A 16,238-nucleotide genomic window follows, 5' to 3' on the forward strand; every position below is an offset into this window, starting at 1 on the left:
CTGCTTGGGAGGCGGACGGAGGGATGCCAGCCTCCAGGTGGGGCCTGGGTATCCCCTGGAATTCCAGTCCATCTCCAGACTACAGAGCTCAGTTCCCCTGGAGGAAAGGGCTGCTTGGGAGGGGGGCGGAGGGATGCCAGCCTCCAGGTGGGGCCTGGGGATCCCCTGGAATTCCAGCCCATCTCCAGACTACAGAGCTCAGTTCCCCTGGAGGAAAGGGCTGCTTGGGAGGGGGACGGAGGGATGCCAGCCTCCAGGTGGGGCCTGGGGATCCCCCGGAATTCCAGCCCATCTCCAGACTACAGAGCTCAGTTCCCCTGGGGGAAAGGGCTGCTTGGGAGGGGGACGAAGGGATGCCAGCCTCCAGGTGGGGCCTGGGGATCCCCCGGAATTCCAGCCCATCTCCAGACTACAGAGCTCAGTTCCCCTGGGGGAAAGGGCTGCTTGGGAGGGGGACGGAGGGATGCCAGCCTCCAGGTGGGGCCTGGGGATCCCCTGGAATTCCAGCCCATCTCCAGACTACAGAGCTCAGTTCCCCTGGAGGAAAGGGCTGCTTGGGAGGGGGACGGAGGGATGCCAGCCTCCAGGTGGGGCCTGCGGATCCCCTGGAATTCCAGCTCCTCTCCAGACTACAGAGCTCAGTTCCCCTGGGGGAAAGGGCTGCTTGGGAGGGGGATGGAGGGATGCCAGCCTCCAGGTGGGGCCTGGGGATCCCCCGGAATTCCAGCCCATCTCCAGACTACAGAGCTCAGTTCCCCTGGAGGAAAGGGCTGCTTGGGAGGCGGACGGAGGGATGCCAGCCTCCAGGTGGGGCCTGGGGATCCCCTGGAATTCCAGCCCATCTCCAGACTACAGAGCTCAGTTCCCCTGGGGGAAAGGGCTGCTTGGGAGGGGGACGGAGGGATGCCAGCCTCCAGGTGGGGCCTGGGGATCCCTTGGAATTCCAGCTCATCTCCAGACTACAGAGCTCAGTTCCCCTGGAGGAAAGGGCTGCTTGGGAGGGGGACAGAGGGATGCCAGCCTCCAGGTGGGGCCTGGGGATCCCCCGGAATTCCAGCCCATCTCCAGACTACAGAGCTCAGTTCCCCTGGAGGAAAGGGCTGCTTGGGAGGCGGACGGAGGGATGCCAGCCTCCAGGTGGGGCCTGGGGATCCCCTGGAATTCCAGCCCATCTCCAGACTACAGAGCTCAGTTCCCCTGGGGGAAAGGGCTGCTTGGGAGGGGGACGGAGGGATGCCAGCCTCCTGGTGGGGCCTGGGGATCCCTTGGAATTCCAGCTCATCTCCAGACTACAGAGCTCAGTTCCCCTGGAGGAAAGGGCTGCTTGGGAGGGGGACAGAGGGATGCCAGCCTCCAGGTGGGGCCTGGGGATCCCCCGGAATTCCAGCCCATCTCCAGACTACAGAGCTCAGTTCCCTTGGAGGAAAGGGCTGCTTGGGAGCGGGACTGAGGGATGCCAGCCTCCAGGTGGGGTCTGGGGATCCCCTGGAATTCCAACCCATCTCCAGACTACAGAGCTCAGTTCCCCTGGGGGAAAGGGCTGCTTGGGAGGGGGATGGAGGGATGCCAGCCTCCAGGTGGGGCCTGGGGATCCCCCGGAATTCCAGCCCATCTCCAGACTACAGAGCTCAGTTCCCCTGGAGGAAAGGGCTGCTTGGGAGGGGGACGGAGGGATGCCAGCCTCCAGGTGGGGCCTGGGGATCCCCCGGAATTCCAGCCCATCTCCAGACTACAGAGCTCAGTTCCCCTGGGGGAAAGGGCTGCTTGGGAGGGGGACAGAGGGATGCCAGCCTCCAGGTGGGGCCTGGGGATCCCCCGGAATTCCAGCCCATCTCCAGACTACAGAGCTCAGTTCCCCTGGAGGAAAGGGCTGCTTGGGAGGGGGACAGAGGGATGCCAGCCTCCAGGTGGGGCCTGGGGATCCCCCGGAATTCCAGCCCATCTCCAGACTACAGAGCTCAGTTCCCTTGGAGGAAAGGGCTGCTTGGGAGCGGGACTGAGGGATGCCAGCCTCCAGGTGGGGTCTGGGGATCCCCTGGAATTCCAACCCATCTCCAGACTACAGAGCTCAGTTCCCCTGGAGGAAAGGGCTGCTTGGGAGGCGGACGGAGGGATGCCATCCTCCAGGTGGGGCCTGCGGATCCCCTGGAATTCCAGCTCCTCTCCAGACTACAGAGCTCAGTTCCCCTGGAGGAAAGGGCTGCTTCGGAGGGGGGCGGAGGGATGCCAGCCTCCAGGTGGGGCCTGGGGATCCCCCAGAATTCCAGCCCATCTCCAGACTACAGAGCTCAGTTCCCCTGGGGGAAAGGGCTGCTTGGGAAGGGGACGGAGGGATGCCAGCCTCCAGGTGGGGCCTGGGGATCCCCCGGAATTCCAGCCCATCTCCAGACTACAGAGCTCAGTTCCCCTGGAGGAAAGGGCTGCTTGAGAGGGGGACGGAGGGATGCCAGCCTCCAGGTGGGGCCTGGGGATCCCCTGGAATTCCAGCCCATCTCCAGACTACAGAGCTCAGTTCCCCTGGAGGAAAGGGCTGCTTGGGAGGGGGACGGAGGGATGCCAGCCTCCAGGTGGGGCCTGCGGATCCCCTGGAATTCCAGCTCCTCTCCAGACTACAGAGCTCAGTTCCCCTGGGGGAAAGGGCTGCTTGGGAGGGGGATGGAGGGATGCCAGCCTCCAGGTGGGGCCTGGGGATCCCCTGGAATTCCAGCCCATCTCCAGACTACAGAGCTCAGTTCCCCTGGGGGAAAGGGCTGCTTGGGAGGGGGACGGAGGGATGCCAGCCTCCAGGTGGGCCCTGGGGATCCCCCGGAATACCACCTCATCTCCAGGCTACAGAGCTCAGTTCCCCTGGAGGAAAGGGCTGCTTGGGAGGGGGACTGAGGGATGCCAGCCTCCAGGTGGGGCCTGGGGATCCCCCGGAATTCCAGCTCATCTCCAGGCTACAGAGCTCAGTTCCCCTGGAGGAAAGGGCTGCTTGGGAGGGGGACGGAGGGATGCCAGCCTCCAGGTGGGGCCTGGGGATCCCCTGGAATTACAGCTCATATCCAGGCTACAGAGCTCAGTTCCCCTGGGGGAAAGGGCTGCTTGGGAGGGGGACGGAGGGATGCCAGCCTCTAGGTGGGGCCTGGGGATCCCCCGGAATTCCAGCCCATCTCCAGACTACAGAGCTCAGTTCCCCTGGAGGAAAGGGCTGCTTGGGAGGGGGGCAGAGGGATGCCAGCCTCCAGGTGGGGCCTGGGGATCCCCTGGAATTCCAGCCCATCTCCAGACTACAGAGCTCAGTTCCCCTGGAGGAAAGGGCTGCTTGGGAGGGGGACGGAGGGATGCCAGCCTCCAGGTGGGGACTGGAGATCCCCTGGAATTCCAGCCCATCTCCAGACTACAGAGCTCAGTTCCCCTGGAGGAAAGGGCTGCTTGGGAGGGGGACGGAGGGATGCCAGCCTCCAGGTGGGGCCTGGGGATCCCCTGGAATTCCAGCCCATCTCCAGATTACAGAGCTCAGTTCCCCTGGAGGAAAGGGCTGCTTGGGAGGGGGACGGAGGGATGTCAGCCTCCAGGTGGGGCCTGGGGATCCCCCGGAATTCCAGCCCATCTCCAGACTACAGAGCTCAGTTCCCCTGGAGGAAAGGGCTGCTTGGGAGGGGGACGGAGGGATGCCAGCCTCCAGGTGGGGCCTGGGGATCCCCTGGAATTCCAGCTCCTCTCCAGACTGCAGAGCTCAGTTCCCCTGGAGGAAAGGGCTGCTTGGGAGGGGGACGGAGGGATGCCAGCCTCCAGGTGGGGCCTGGGGATCCCCTGGAATTCCAGCTCCTCTCCAGACTGCAGAGCTCAGTTCCCCTGGAGGAAAGGGCTGCTTGGGAGGGGGACGGAGGGATGCCAGCCTCCAGGTGGGGCCTGGGGATCCCATGGAATTCCAGCCCATCTCCAGACTACAGAGCTCAGTTCCCCTGGAGGAAAGGGCTGCTTGGGAGGGGGACGGAGGGATGCCAGCCTCCAGGTGGGGCCTGGGGATCCCATGGAATTCCAGCCCATCTCCAGACTACAGAGCTCAGTTCCCCTGGAGGAAAGGGCTGCTTGGGAGGGGGACGGAGGGATGCCAGCCTCCAGGTGGGGCCTGGGGATCCCCTGGAATTCCAGCCCATGTCCAGACTACAGAGCTCAGTTCCCCTGGAGGAAAGGGCTGCTTGGGAGGGGGGCAGAGGGATGCCAGCCTCCAGGTGGGGCCTGGGGATACCCTGGAATTCCGGCCCATCTCCAGACTACAGAGCTCAGTTCCCCTGGAGAAAAGGGCTGCTTGGGAGGGGGACGGAGGGATGCCAGCCTCCAGGTGGGGCCTGGGGATCCCCCGGAATTCCAGCCCATCTCCAGACTACAGAGCTCAGTTCCCCTGGAGGAAAGGGCTGCTTGGGAGGGGGACGGAGGGATGCCAGCCTCCAGGTGGGGCCTGGGGATCCCCTGGAATTCCAGCTCCTCTCCAGACTGCAGAGCTCAGTTCCCCTGGAGGAAAGGGCTGCTTGGGAGGGGGACGGAGGGATGCCAGCCTCCAGGTGGGGCCTGGGGATCCCATGGAATTCCAGCCCATCTCCAGACTACAGAGCTCAGTTCCCCTGGAGGAAAGGGCTGCTTGGGAGGGGGACGGAGGGATGCCAGCCTCCAGGTGGGGCCTGGGGATCCCCTGAAATTCCAGCCCATCTCCAGACTACAGAGCTCAGTTCCCCTGGAGGAAAGGGCTGCTTGGGAGGGGGGCAGAGGGATGCCAGCCTCGAGGTGGGGCCTGGAGATCCCCTGGAATTACAGCTCATATCCAGGCTACAGAGCTCAGTTCCCCTGGGGGAAAGGGCTGCTTGGGAGGGGGACGGAGGGATGCCAGCCTCCAGGTGGGGCCTGGGGATCCCCCGGAATTCCAGCTCATCTCCAGGCTACAGAGCTCAGTTCCCCTGGAGGAAAGGGCTGCTTGGGAGGGGGACGGAGGGATGCCAGCCTCCAGGTGGGGCCTGGGGATCCCCTGGAATTACAGCTCATATCCAGGCTACAGAGCTCAGTTCCCCTGGGGGAAAGGGCTGCTTGGGAGGGGGACGGAGGGATGCCAGCCTCTAGGTGGGGCCTGGGGATCCCCCGGAATTCCAGCCCATCTCCAGACTACAGAGCTCAGTTCCCCTGGAGGAAAGGGCTGCTTGGGAGGGGGGCAGAGGGATGCCAGCCTCCAGGTGGGGCCTGGGGATCCCCTGGAATTCCAGCCCATCTCCAGACTACAGAGCTCAGTTCCCCTGGAGGAAAGGGCTGCTTGGGAGGGGGACGGAGGGATGCCAGCCTCCAGGTGGGGACTGGAGATCCCCTGGAATTCCAGCCCATCTCCAGACTACAGAGCTCAGTTCCCCTGGAGGAAAGGGCTGCTTGGGAGGGGGACGGAGGGATGCCAGCCTCTAGGTGGGGCCTGGGGATCCCCTGGAATTCCAGCCCATCTCCAGATTACAGAGCTCAGTTCCCCTGGAGGAAAGGGCTGCTTGGGAGGGGGACGGAGGGATGTCAGCCTCCAGGTGGGGCCTGGGGATCCCCCGGAATTCCAGCCCATCTCCAGACTACAGAGCTCAGTTCCCCTGGAGGAAAGGGCTGCTTGGGAGGGGGACGGAGGGATGTCAGCCTCCAGGTGGGGCCTGGGGATCCCCCGGAATTCCAGCCCATCTCCAGATTACAGAGCTCAGTTCCCCTGGAGGAAAGGGCTGCTTGGGAGGGGGACGGAGGGATGTCAGCCTCCAGGTGGGGCCTGGGGATCCCCCGGAATTCCAGCCCATCTCCAGACTACAGAGCTCAGTTCCCCTGGAGGAAAGGGCTGCTTGGGAGGGGGACGGAGGGATGCCAGCCTCCAGGTGGGGCCTGGGGATCCCCTGGAATTCCAGCTCCTCTCCAGACTGCAGAGCTCAGTTCCCCTGGAGGAAAGGGGTGCTTGGTAGGGGGACGGAGGGATGCCAGCCTCCAGGTGGGGCCTGGGGATCCCCTGGAATTCCAGCTCCTCTCCAGACTACAGAGCTCAGTTCCCCTGGAGGAAAGGGCTGCTTGGGAGGGGGACGGAGGGATGCCAGCCTCCAGGTGGGGCCTGGGGATCCCCTGGAATTCCAGCCCATCTCCAGACTACAGAGCTCAGTTCCCCTGGAGGAAAGGGCTGCTTGGGAGGGGGACGGAGGGATGCCAGCCTCCAGGTGGGGCCTGGGGATCCCCTGGAATTCCAGCCCATGTCCAGACTACAGAGCTCAGTTCCCCTGGAGGAAAGGGCTGCTTGGGAGGGGGGCAGAGGGATGCCAGCCTCCAGGTGGGGCCTGGGGATACCCTGGAATTCCGGCCCATCTCCAGACTACAGAGCTCAGTTCCCCTGGAGAAAAGGGCTGCTTGGGAGGGGGACGGAGGGATGCCAGCCTCCAGGTGGGGCCTGGGGATCCCCTGAAATTCCAGCCCATCTCCAGACTACAGAGCTCAGTTCCCCTGGAGGAAAGGGCTGCTTGGTAGGGGGGCAGAGGGATGCCAGCCTCCAGGTGGGGCCTGGAGATCCCCTGGAATTCCAGCCCATCTCCAGACTACAGAGCTCAGTTCCCCTGGGGGAAAGGGCTGCTTGGGAGGGGGACGGAGGGATGCCAGCCTCCAGGTGGGGCCTGGGGATCCCCCGGAATTCCAGCTCATCTCCAGGCTACAGAGCTCAGTTCCCCTGGAGGAAAGGGCTGCTTGGGAGGGGGACGGAGGGATGCCAGCCTCCAGGTGGGGCCTGGGGATCCCCTGGAATTACAGCTCATATCCAGGCTACAGAGCTCAGTTCCCCTGGGGGAAAGGGCTGCTTGGGAGGGGGACGGAGGGATGCCAGCCTCTAGGTGGGGCCTGGGGATCCCCCGGAATTCCAGCCCATCTCCAGACTACAGAGCTCAGTTCCCCTGGAGGAAAGGGCTGCTTGGGGGGGGGACGGAGGGATGCCAGCCTCCAGGTGGGGCCTGGGGATCCCCTGGAATTCCAGCTCCTCTCCAGACTACAGAGCTCAGTTCCCCTGGAGGAAAGGCCTGCTTGGGAGGGGGGCAGAGGGATGCCAGCCTCCAGGTGGGGCCTGGAGATACCCTGGAATTCCAGCCCATCTCCAGGCTACAGAGCTCAGTTCCCCTGGAGGAAAGGGCTGCTTGGGAGGGGGACGGAGGGATGCCAGCCTCCAGGTGGGGCCTGGGGATCCCATGGAATTCCAGCCCATCTCCAGACTACAGAGCTCAGTTCCCCTGGAGGAAAGGGCTGCTTGGGAGGGGGGCAGAGGGATGCCAGCCTCCAGGTGGGGCCTGGGGATCCCCTGGAATTCCAGCCCATCTCCAGACTACAGAGCTCAGTTCCCCTGGAGGAAAGGGCTGCTTGGGAGGGGGGCAGAGGGATGCCAGCCTCCAGGTGGGGCCTGGAGATCCCCTGGAATTCCAGCCCATCTCCAGACTACAGAGCTCAGTTACCCTGGGGGAAAGGGCTGCTTGGGAGGGGGACGGAGGGATGCCAGCCTCCAGGTGGGGCCTGGGGATCCCCCGGAATTCCAGCTCATCTCCAGGCTACAGAGCTCAGTTCCCCTGGAGGAAAGGGCTGCTTGGGAGGGGGACGGAGGGATGCCAGACTCCAGGTGGGGCCTGGGTATCCCCTGGAATTCCAGCCCATCTCCAGACTACAGAGCTCAGTTCCCCTGGGGGAAAGAGCTGCTTGGGAGGGGGACGGAGGGATGCCAGCCTCCAGGTGGGGCCTGGGGATACCCTGGAATTCCGGCCCATCTCCAGACTACAGAGCTCAGTTCCCCTGGAGGAAAGGGCTGCTTGGGAGGGGGACGGAGGGATGCCAGCCTCCAGGTGGGGCCTGGGGATCCCCTGAAATTCCAGCCCATCTCCAGACTACAGAGCTCAGTTCCCCTGGAGGAAAGGGCTGCTTGGGAGGGGGGCAGAGGGATGCCAGCCTCCAGGTGGGGCCTGGAGATCCCCTGGAATTCCAGCCCATCTCCAGACTACAGAGCTCAGTTCCCCTGGGGGAAAGGGCTGCTTGGGAGGGGGACGGAGGGATGCCAGCCTCCAGGTGTGGCCTGGGGATCCCCCGGAATTCCAGCTCATCTCCAGGCTACAGAGCTCAGTTCCCCTGGAGGAAAGGGCTGCTTGGGAGGGGGACGGAGGGATGCCAGCCTCCAGGTGGGGCCTGGGGATCCCCTGGAATTACAGCTCATATCCAGGCTACAGAGCTCAGTTCCCCTGGGGGAAAGGGCTGCTTGGGAGGGGGACGGAGGGATGCCAGCCTCTAGGTGGGGCCTGGGGATCCCCCGGAATTCCAGCCCATCTCCAGACTACAGAGCTCAGTTCCCCTGGAGGAAAGGGCTGCTTGGGAGGGGGACGGAGGGATGCCAGCATCCAGGTGGGACCTGGGTATCCCCTGGAATTCCAGCCCATCTCCAGGCTACAGAGCTCAGTTCACCTGGGGGAAAGGGCTGCTTGGGAGGGGGACGGAGGGATGCCCAGGTGGGGCCTGGGGATCACCCGGAATTCCAGCTCATCTCCAGGCTACAGAGCTCAGTTCCCCTGGAGGAAAGGGCTGCTTGGGAGGGGGACGGAGGGATGCCAGCCTCTAGGTCGGGTCTGGGGATCCCCTGGAATTCCAGCCCATCTCCAGACTACAGAGCTCAGTTCCCCTGGAGGAAAGGGCTGCTTGGGAGGGGGACGGAGGGATGCCAGCCTCCAGGTGGGGCCTGGGGATCCCCTGGAATTCCAGCCCATTTCCAGACTACAGAGCTCAGTTCCCCTGGAGGAAAGGGCTGCTTGGGAGGGGGGCAGAGGGATGCCAGCCTCCAGGTGGGGACTGGAGATCCCCTGGAATTCCAGCCCATCTCCAGACTACAGAGCTCAGTTCTCCTGGAGGAAAGGGCTGCTTGGGAGGGGGACTGAGATGCCAGCCTCCAGGTGGGGCCTGGGGATCCCCTGGAATTCCAGCCCATCTTCAGACTACAGAGCTCAGTTCCCCTGGAGGAAAGGGCTGCTTGGGAGGGGGACGGAGGGATGCCAGCCTCCAGGTGGGGCCTGGGGATCCCCTGGAATTCCAGCCCATCTCCAGACTACAGAGCTCAGTTCCCCTGGAGGAAAGGGCTGCTTGGGAGGGGGACGGAGGGATGCCAGCCTCCAGGTGGGGCCTGGGGATCCCCCAGAATTCCAGCCCATCTCCAGACTACAGAGCTCAGTTCCCCTGGAGGAAAGCGCTGCTTGGGAGGGGGACGGAGGGATGCCAGCCTCCAGGTGGGGCCTGGGGATCCCCTGGAATTCCAGCTCCTCTCCAGACTGCAGAGCTCAGTTCCCCTGGAGGAAAGGGCTGCTTGGGAGGGAGACGGAGGGGTGCCAGCCTCCAGGTGGGGCGTGGGGATCCCCTGGAATTCCAGCTCCTCTCCAGACTGCAGAGCTCAGTTCCCCTGGAGGAAAGGGCTGCTTGGGAGGGAGACGGAGGGGTGCCAGCCTCCAGGTGGGGCGTGGGGATCCCCTGGAATTCCAGCTCCTCTCCAGACTGCAGAGCTCAGTTCCCCTGGAGGAAAGGGCTGCTTGGGAGGGGGACGGAGGGATGCCAGCCTCCAGGTGGGGCCTGGGTATCCCCTGGAATTCCAGCCCATCTCCAGACTACAGAGCTCAGTTCCCCTGGGGGAAAGGGCTGCTTGGGAGGGGGACGGAGGGATGCCCAGGTGGGGCCTGGGGATCACCCGGAATTCCAGCTCATCTCCAGGCTACAGAGCTCAGTTCCCCTGGAGGAAAGGGCTGCTTGGGAGGGGGACGGAGGGATGCCAGCCTCCAGGTGGGGACTGGAGATCCCCTGGAATTCCAGCCCATCTCCAGACTACAGAGCTCAGTTCCCCTGGAGGAAAGGGCTGCTTGGGAGGGGGACTGAGGGATGCCAGCCTCCAGGTGGGGCCTGGGGATCCCCTGGAATTCCAGCCCATCTCCAGACTACAGAGCTCAGTTCCCCTGGAGGAAAGGGCTGCTTGGGAGGGGGGCAGAGGGATGCCAGCCTCCAGGTGGGGCCAGGGGATCCCCTGGAATTCCAGCTCCTCTCCAGACTACAGAGCTCAGTTCCCCTGGAGGAAAGGGCTGCTTGGGAGGGGGACGGAGGGATGCCAGCCTCCAGGTGGGGCCTGGGGATCCCCCGGAATTCCAGCTCATCTCCAGGCTACAGAGCTCAGTTCCCCTGGAGGAAAGGGCTGCTTGGGAGGGGGACGGAGGGATGCCAGCCTCCAGGTGGGGCCTGGGGATCCCCTGGAATTACAGCTCATATCCAGGCTACAGAGCTCAGTTCCCCTGGGGGAAAGGGCTGCTTGGGAGGGGGACGGAGGGATGCCAGCCTCTAGGTGGGGCCTGGGGATCCCCTGGAATTCCAGCCCATCTCCAGACTACAGAGCTCAGTTCCCCTGGAGGAAAGGGCTGCTTGGGAGGGGGACGGAGGGATGCCAGCCTCCAGGTGGGGCCTGGGGATCCCCTGGAATTCCAGCCCATCTCCAGACTACAGAGCTCAGTTCCCCTGGAGGAAAGGGCTGCTTGGGAGGGGGACGGAGGGATGCCAGCCTCCAGGTGGGGCCTGGGGATCCCCTGGAATTCCAGCTCCTCTCCCGACTACAGAGCTCAGTTCCCCAGGAGGAAAGGGCTGCTTGGGAGGGGGACGGAGGGATGCCAGCCTCCAGGTGGGGCCTGGGGATCCCCTGGAATTCCAGCTCCTCTCCCGACTACAGAGCTCAGTTCCCCTGGAGGAAAGGGCTGCTTGGGAGGGGGACGGAGGGATGCCAGCCTCCAGGTGGGGCCTGGGGATGCCCTGGAATTCAAGCCCATCTCCTGACTACAGACATCAGTTTCCCTGGAGGAAAGGGCTGCTTGGGAGGGGGGGGGACTCCATAGCATTACTCTCCCCTGAGGCCCCTCCCAGCCCCAAATCCCGCCCGCCCCGGGCTCCAGCCCCGAAGTCTCCAGTTATTTCTCGAGCCAGAGCTGGTGCCCATGCGCACTGCCCAGAGATGTATTTTAGAAACGTTCCACGTAAATGAACGCGTCGCTGCAGCCCTTCAGTGTGTTCCCTTGCTCGTCATCCGAGGGTGCCAGCAGCCGCTCGAGTGCACGTCCCACCTCTGTGTTGTCCAGCGTGGGGACCCCACAATCCATGTGACCCCGACCGACCCTCTGCAGCGTCCCTCCCTCCCTGCCAAGCTTTCCTCTCTGCGGGTGGCCGGTCTTCAATTCGCCAGTCAGGAGGAATGGGTTAAATCTCCACGTTCTCCCATTTTAAACTTAAAGTGGCTCTAATGAGCCAGTCATTTGATTTGGTATCTAACATGCTTTTAAAGTGAGGGGATAAATACAGCAGGCCGGCGTAAAAGGGAGAAAGATTTGGGTTGGGCTGTAATAACTTTAATTGTCTCTCTCCTCTGCGGTTGGTCTTTGCTTGTGTGTTTTGAAAGAGAAAACTTTCCTGTTGCATCAGGCTCTCTTTCCCAGGCAGCCATTTAACCTCCGTTTATGAAGAAATAAAGCAAAATTGATGCTGATTTCGGCCTGCTTTGGGGGCTCCTTTGGTAGCGTAAAAGCTCTTTGCCTGCCATTTGCAGGGCCGCGTTGTCACACCCGTGACGGCTGGTTCTGATCAAGATAAAGCTTTATGGTCGGGGCCCTTGCGCTAACAGCAACCTAATGCTGCATTTTCATTTGGCTGCAATTAATGTTAATGCCTGCTACGAAAATTGTCATTAAATACCATTTTAAAATCCATTCAATTTGCATATGCAAAGCCCATTTGCTATCGTGCAAAATACTCACCGCCATTCATCACGTCTCCTCATCCTTTTCCTCCCCATTTTGTATATTAAAAAATGCTTTTATTAGCAATTAGCTGTTTAAACTGAAATCTCTATGTGACCCCTGCCTGGGCCCAACACAGAGCAGAGCAAAAGGAAGGCTTTTTACCAAGCCTGTACCAAGACACAGGAGACCCTGCGGCAGCGGGCCACAGAGAGGCGGCTTATTTGGGGGAATCTTGGGGGGCCCCCCGTGTAGTGGAACAATGAGCCACAAGAGGCCACCGGGATGCCAACTCCAGGTTGCAAAATTTCTGAATATTTTTTGGGGGGAGAACCTAGGAAGGCCCAGCCAGACATTATACCACCCATCCCCCCCCATACGAAGCTGCTGTTTCCACCCCAGGAACTCATCTCTTTAGTCTGCGGATCGATTACAGGATGATCTTGATAGGCTTGAGAAGAGGGCTAAACTGAATCAAATGAAGTTCAATAGGGACAAATGTAAAGTTCTGCATTTAGGTAGGAAAAACCAAATACACCAATATAAGATGGGGGAGACTTGTCTTGGCAGTAGCATGTGCGAAAAGGATCTAGGAGTCTTAGTAGACCCTACATTGAACATGAGTCTGCAGTGTGACTCAGTGGCTAAAGAGGCAAATGGGATTTTGGGCTGTATCAAACGGAGTATCATGTCCAGATTCGCACCTAACAACAACAACAGGATTTGCAAGCCATAGATGTTTTCTGTGCCACAAAATGCTGGGTTGGCCACATCCAGGGAGTGACTGGAGGTCTCTTAGCTTACAACTGATTTCCAGTTGACAGAAACCAGATCCCCTAGAGAAAATGGCTGCTTGGGAAGGCAGATTCTATGGCCCTAGGGCTCACTGAGGTCCTTCCCCTCCCAACCCCCTGTTCAGGTCCTACCCCCCAAATCTCCAGGTGTTTCCCAACCCAGAGCTGGCAGCCCTTGGTGAGGGAGAGGTCCCTAGATCCCATTAAGAGAGGGTCCACCACACCTAAACTCTCTTCCCAGCCTAAATGCAGAGGGGTCCACTCCCAAGGTCACTCCCAGAGTCTTTCCCCAGCTATGGAGGTTCCCTAATGGCCCATTAGAGTTTCTTTATCAAATTCTGGGTCGCCCCCATTAACGAACCTCTGTTTCTTTGCCATTGCCTAACTGATCACATCCAAGCTATGTTTTAGCGCCTCCATGCCCAGCCCCTAGCCCCCCACTTGCTATAAGGAGAAAGCGGAGACAAGCCAGCTCCATTCTCATGTTTGTCTCTTCCTTATGTGAGACTCAGCTTGGCGGTGGACTCCTTCTTCTAGACCCCCCCCCCCATCACGTCGGATGGTAAATATAATTCGTATTTGACCCAAAATCCTAGACCTCTTTTGCACCCGATCATCCCTTTACTTTCATCTGTATGGTTGTGTTTAGATTAAGTTGTATGTACGTTGTTAGGGACCTCTTTTACTTGTTTCAATAAAACCCCTTTTTATTAATTTTTAGAATGTCTAAGATTTCTGACAAGATATTCTCTCTCAGACATGCCTTGTCTCCTAGAAGAGCTAATTCCCCCATCATAAATTCAGGAGACAGGTCTATTTCAGGCGACATTATGGAGTCCTTCTGAGGTTTACTATTTTGGGGAAAGAGGAGGTCCTGTCTCCCCCCCCCCCCCGCGTAAGTTGATAAAACTCTGGCCCTCCTGCTCTCACCTTGCCGGTCTTCCGTAGGTCATGTCTGGGGGAACTTTGGGGGGCGTCTTTTTAAAGCGTCGTTCATCGTTATCGCTTAAGCGGATGTCCTTGATCTGGCGGTGCAGGTTCTGCTCATGGGCGGTGACGTAGCCCTCTTGGACGGCTTTGCGGTTCATGGTCTTGTAATCGCGGGCCCGCTCCTTGGCTGAAGGGGCTCTGGGCTTTATTGTATTCCAGTGGCCAATGGCTAGGGAGAAAAAGAGGCTCAGAGATGTCTGGAGAATTCTTAAAACCATTTATGTGCAGAGACTGAGTCAAACTGTTCCTGCACTGTACAAGTCTAGCCTACTTCAAATGGGTGTTTGTACAATGTGGTGAAAAAAGAAGCTCTGCATGCAGAAAGCTAGCATGTCAGGGAGAAGTCTCAGCTACAGCTGTTCTCTCAGACACTTTGCTTTCTGTATGCAGGGAATATTGATGTTTGTTTGTGAGATAATTCAGCTATCCCTGCAACCTGAAGCATGAGAAGATTTCAACTGCTTGAGCTTCAAGAGGTGACTTTGCATCCTGCCCTTAAACTAATAGCTAAGGAAAAATGCATCAGGATTTAGTAAGTGAAGTTTCGTGGCATGAACATCTCCTCTCATATTATCTGTGCTATAAGGGAGGGAACAACATTTCTTAAGCAGGTGCATGGAAATCCCCTCCCACCTTACCGTACTGAACAGGTCCATGGGGGTGCTGCTCTCACCTGTCACCCCCACCCCCAAGGAAATACAATTGTGGAGGCAGGAAATGGCTGCAAAATGTGGAAAAGTTTGTATGATTGACTCTCCAGATGTGCAACTGCAGTAGCTAAATAGAAAACTGCAAGAGGAGTGGCAGGGGAGTGTCAGGATTGCTGCTGAACCCTGCCATGAGTTAGCATGAGTCTCTCCATGATTATTTGTCTGATCTTTTCCCTGCTTTGTTCTTGGGGCCCCAGGCCCATATATTATGCTTGCATGCTTACTTGAAACTGAAACTATGTTGTGCGCCCTGTTATCTCAGGGAGCTGTGAATTATTTGTCTTTTGAACCTCTCGGCCGGGTCTGCCTTTTGTAACCATAGCATCTTATCTTGTCTCCGGAGAAGACCAAGGACGTGCGAATTGTAACACTGTGTTTTATGGCACCTGTTGACTCCTTTCCCCCTCCCTTGGGAACTCTCAAGTTTTCGGCGGGAGAACTGCCTTGATAAGGGAAGGCAAATCTGTCCTCAGGCAGATTTGACTTCTTTAGCTTAGGTGTATGAAGTAACTTCTCAATAAACGCTTTCTTTATTAAAGAAGCTTGTTGTGAGTTCTTGCAACGCTTGACAGGGAGGAGCTTCTGTGAATCGCTGCTCACTTCTTCAGATACAGCTAGAATGTGAATCCATCTGCCCTATATTTTGGAAAGTGGTGTGATTTCAGATGGTGGCAAAGAAGAATAGAAGGCAAATGACAACAGCAAGCTGGACAGGATTAGGGGTGAGATGCAGAGGGATAGTAGTAGGCGTGGAGAAATTGGTAATGAGACAGGAAGCCTAGGTCTCGATTCAGTCCAGGAGGATGCAACTCAGCAGTCTCTCTCTCTAACTGCCCTATGAAATTCTTTGAAAGACAATTGATACTCTTAGGTCAGCAACTGAATGTCTTGGAAGGTTTAAATGTTCCCCCCACAAACTGGTTTTTAAATGAAGTGGCTTCTAATGTCATAGGCAGGCAAGTGTCCAAGACAGGCAGCAGGACTGCAAAAGCTATAGATCTTAGGAAGGACGTTGGCATCTAGGAAGCATTGCATTTTGGGGGGGTGGGCAGAAACTTTTGTGCAACAGAAAAAAGTTGGAGTTCAGTGACACCTTTAAGATGAACAAAGTTGTATTAAAGAGCGCAGGAACTTTTTGTCAGATGCACACAGAAGCTTATGTTTTAAATGAAATGTTGGTCTTCAAGGTGCCGTCGGACTCAGACTTTGTTCTTCTGCTTCAGGCCCCTTTGGGCTCCCCTCCTGAACCTATTTTGTGCTGCAGTGATACGGCTTCGATGTTCTATGTTTATGTGCTCCCCTATTCTGAGGGCCCAGCATAGATAATGCCCTTGAGGTTGTGCTTCAGGCTGGCAGCACGTGCTCTGGGCACCACCTGATGGCTGTGATCCGTGCTGGGCTTGCCCCTTGTGCAGAAGGCCACCGGTAGCTCTGGGCTCCCCCAACCGCGCTCCTGTGGGCGGAGGGCAGGGCAGTGTGATGGTCTGCCCAGATGCTGCAGACCCAAGGTGAGCTGCAGTGCTCCCCCACAACGGCCCAACATGAACTCCCACATGCTGAACTCCCTTTGGATTGACAGGGCAACTCATGTCTTGAGGGGGCTGGTTCCTCCCCTGCTGCCCACGCAGAAGGTATCGGGTCATGGGGAAGGTCCGGTGTGGAGTTTTCTCTTGGGTGGCTACCTGGTTCGGGCCCCCCACCCCTGCATCACTAAGCCATGCCCCCACATCCCCAAGCCCCACCCAGCTAACTGCATCCCCAAGCCCCACCCAGTTAACCCATCAGCCAGGTATGTCCCTAGTGATTTCCAGACAACAGAGAAGTGTTCTCCTGCAAGCAACTGCCTGTGTTGGAGGGCGGAGTCAGTGGCCTTCAGTGCTAGTGAGGTCCCCCCCTCCCCAAACCCCTCCCTCCTCAGGTGTTATCCCCCCACCCCAAATCTCCAA

General features: G+C 59.2%; 1 protein-coding gene across 3 annotated transcripts in view; it reads right to left on the bottom strand.

Moving 5' to 3' along the window:
• Positions 1-16,238, bottom strand: part of CFAP77 (cilia and flagella associated protein 77) — a 159,529-nt gene that overhangs the window by 61,899 nt on the left and 81,392 nt on the right. For all 3 annotated transcript variants that reach the window (XM_077306127.1, XM_077306125.1, XM_077306128.1), the window contains exon 3: positions 13,523-13,751. In XM_077306127.1, the coding sequence (XP_077162242.1) occupies positions 13,523-13,751 (229 nt within the window). The remainder of the gene's footprint in view (positions 1-13,522; positions 13,752-16,238) is intronic.

This window comes from Paroedura picta, chromosome 12 (assembly GCF_049243985.1).
Source record: "Paroedura picta isolate Pp20150507F chromosome 12, Ppicta_v3.0, whole genome shotgun sequence".
NCBI classification, from domain to species: Eukaryota; Metazoa; Chordata; class Lepidosauria; order Squamata; family Gekkonidae; genus Paroedura; species Paroedura picta.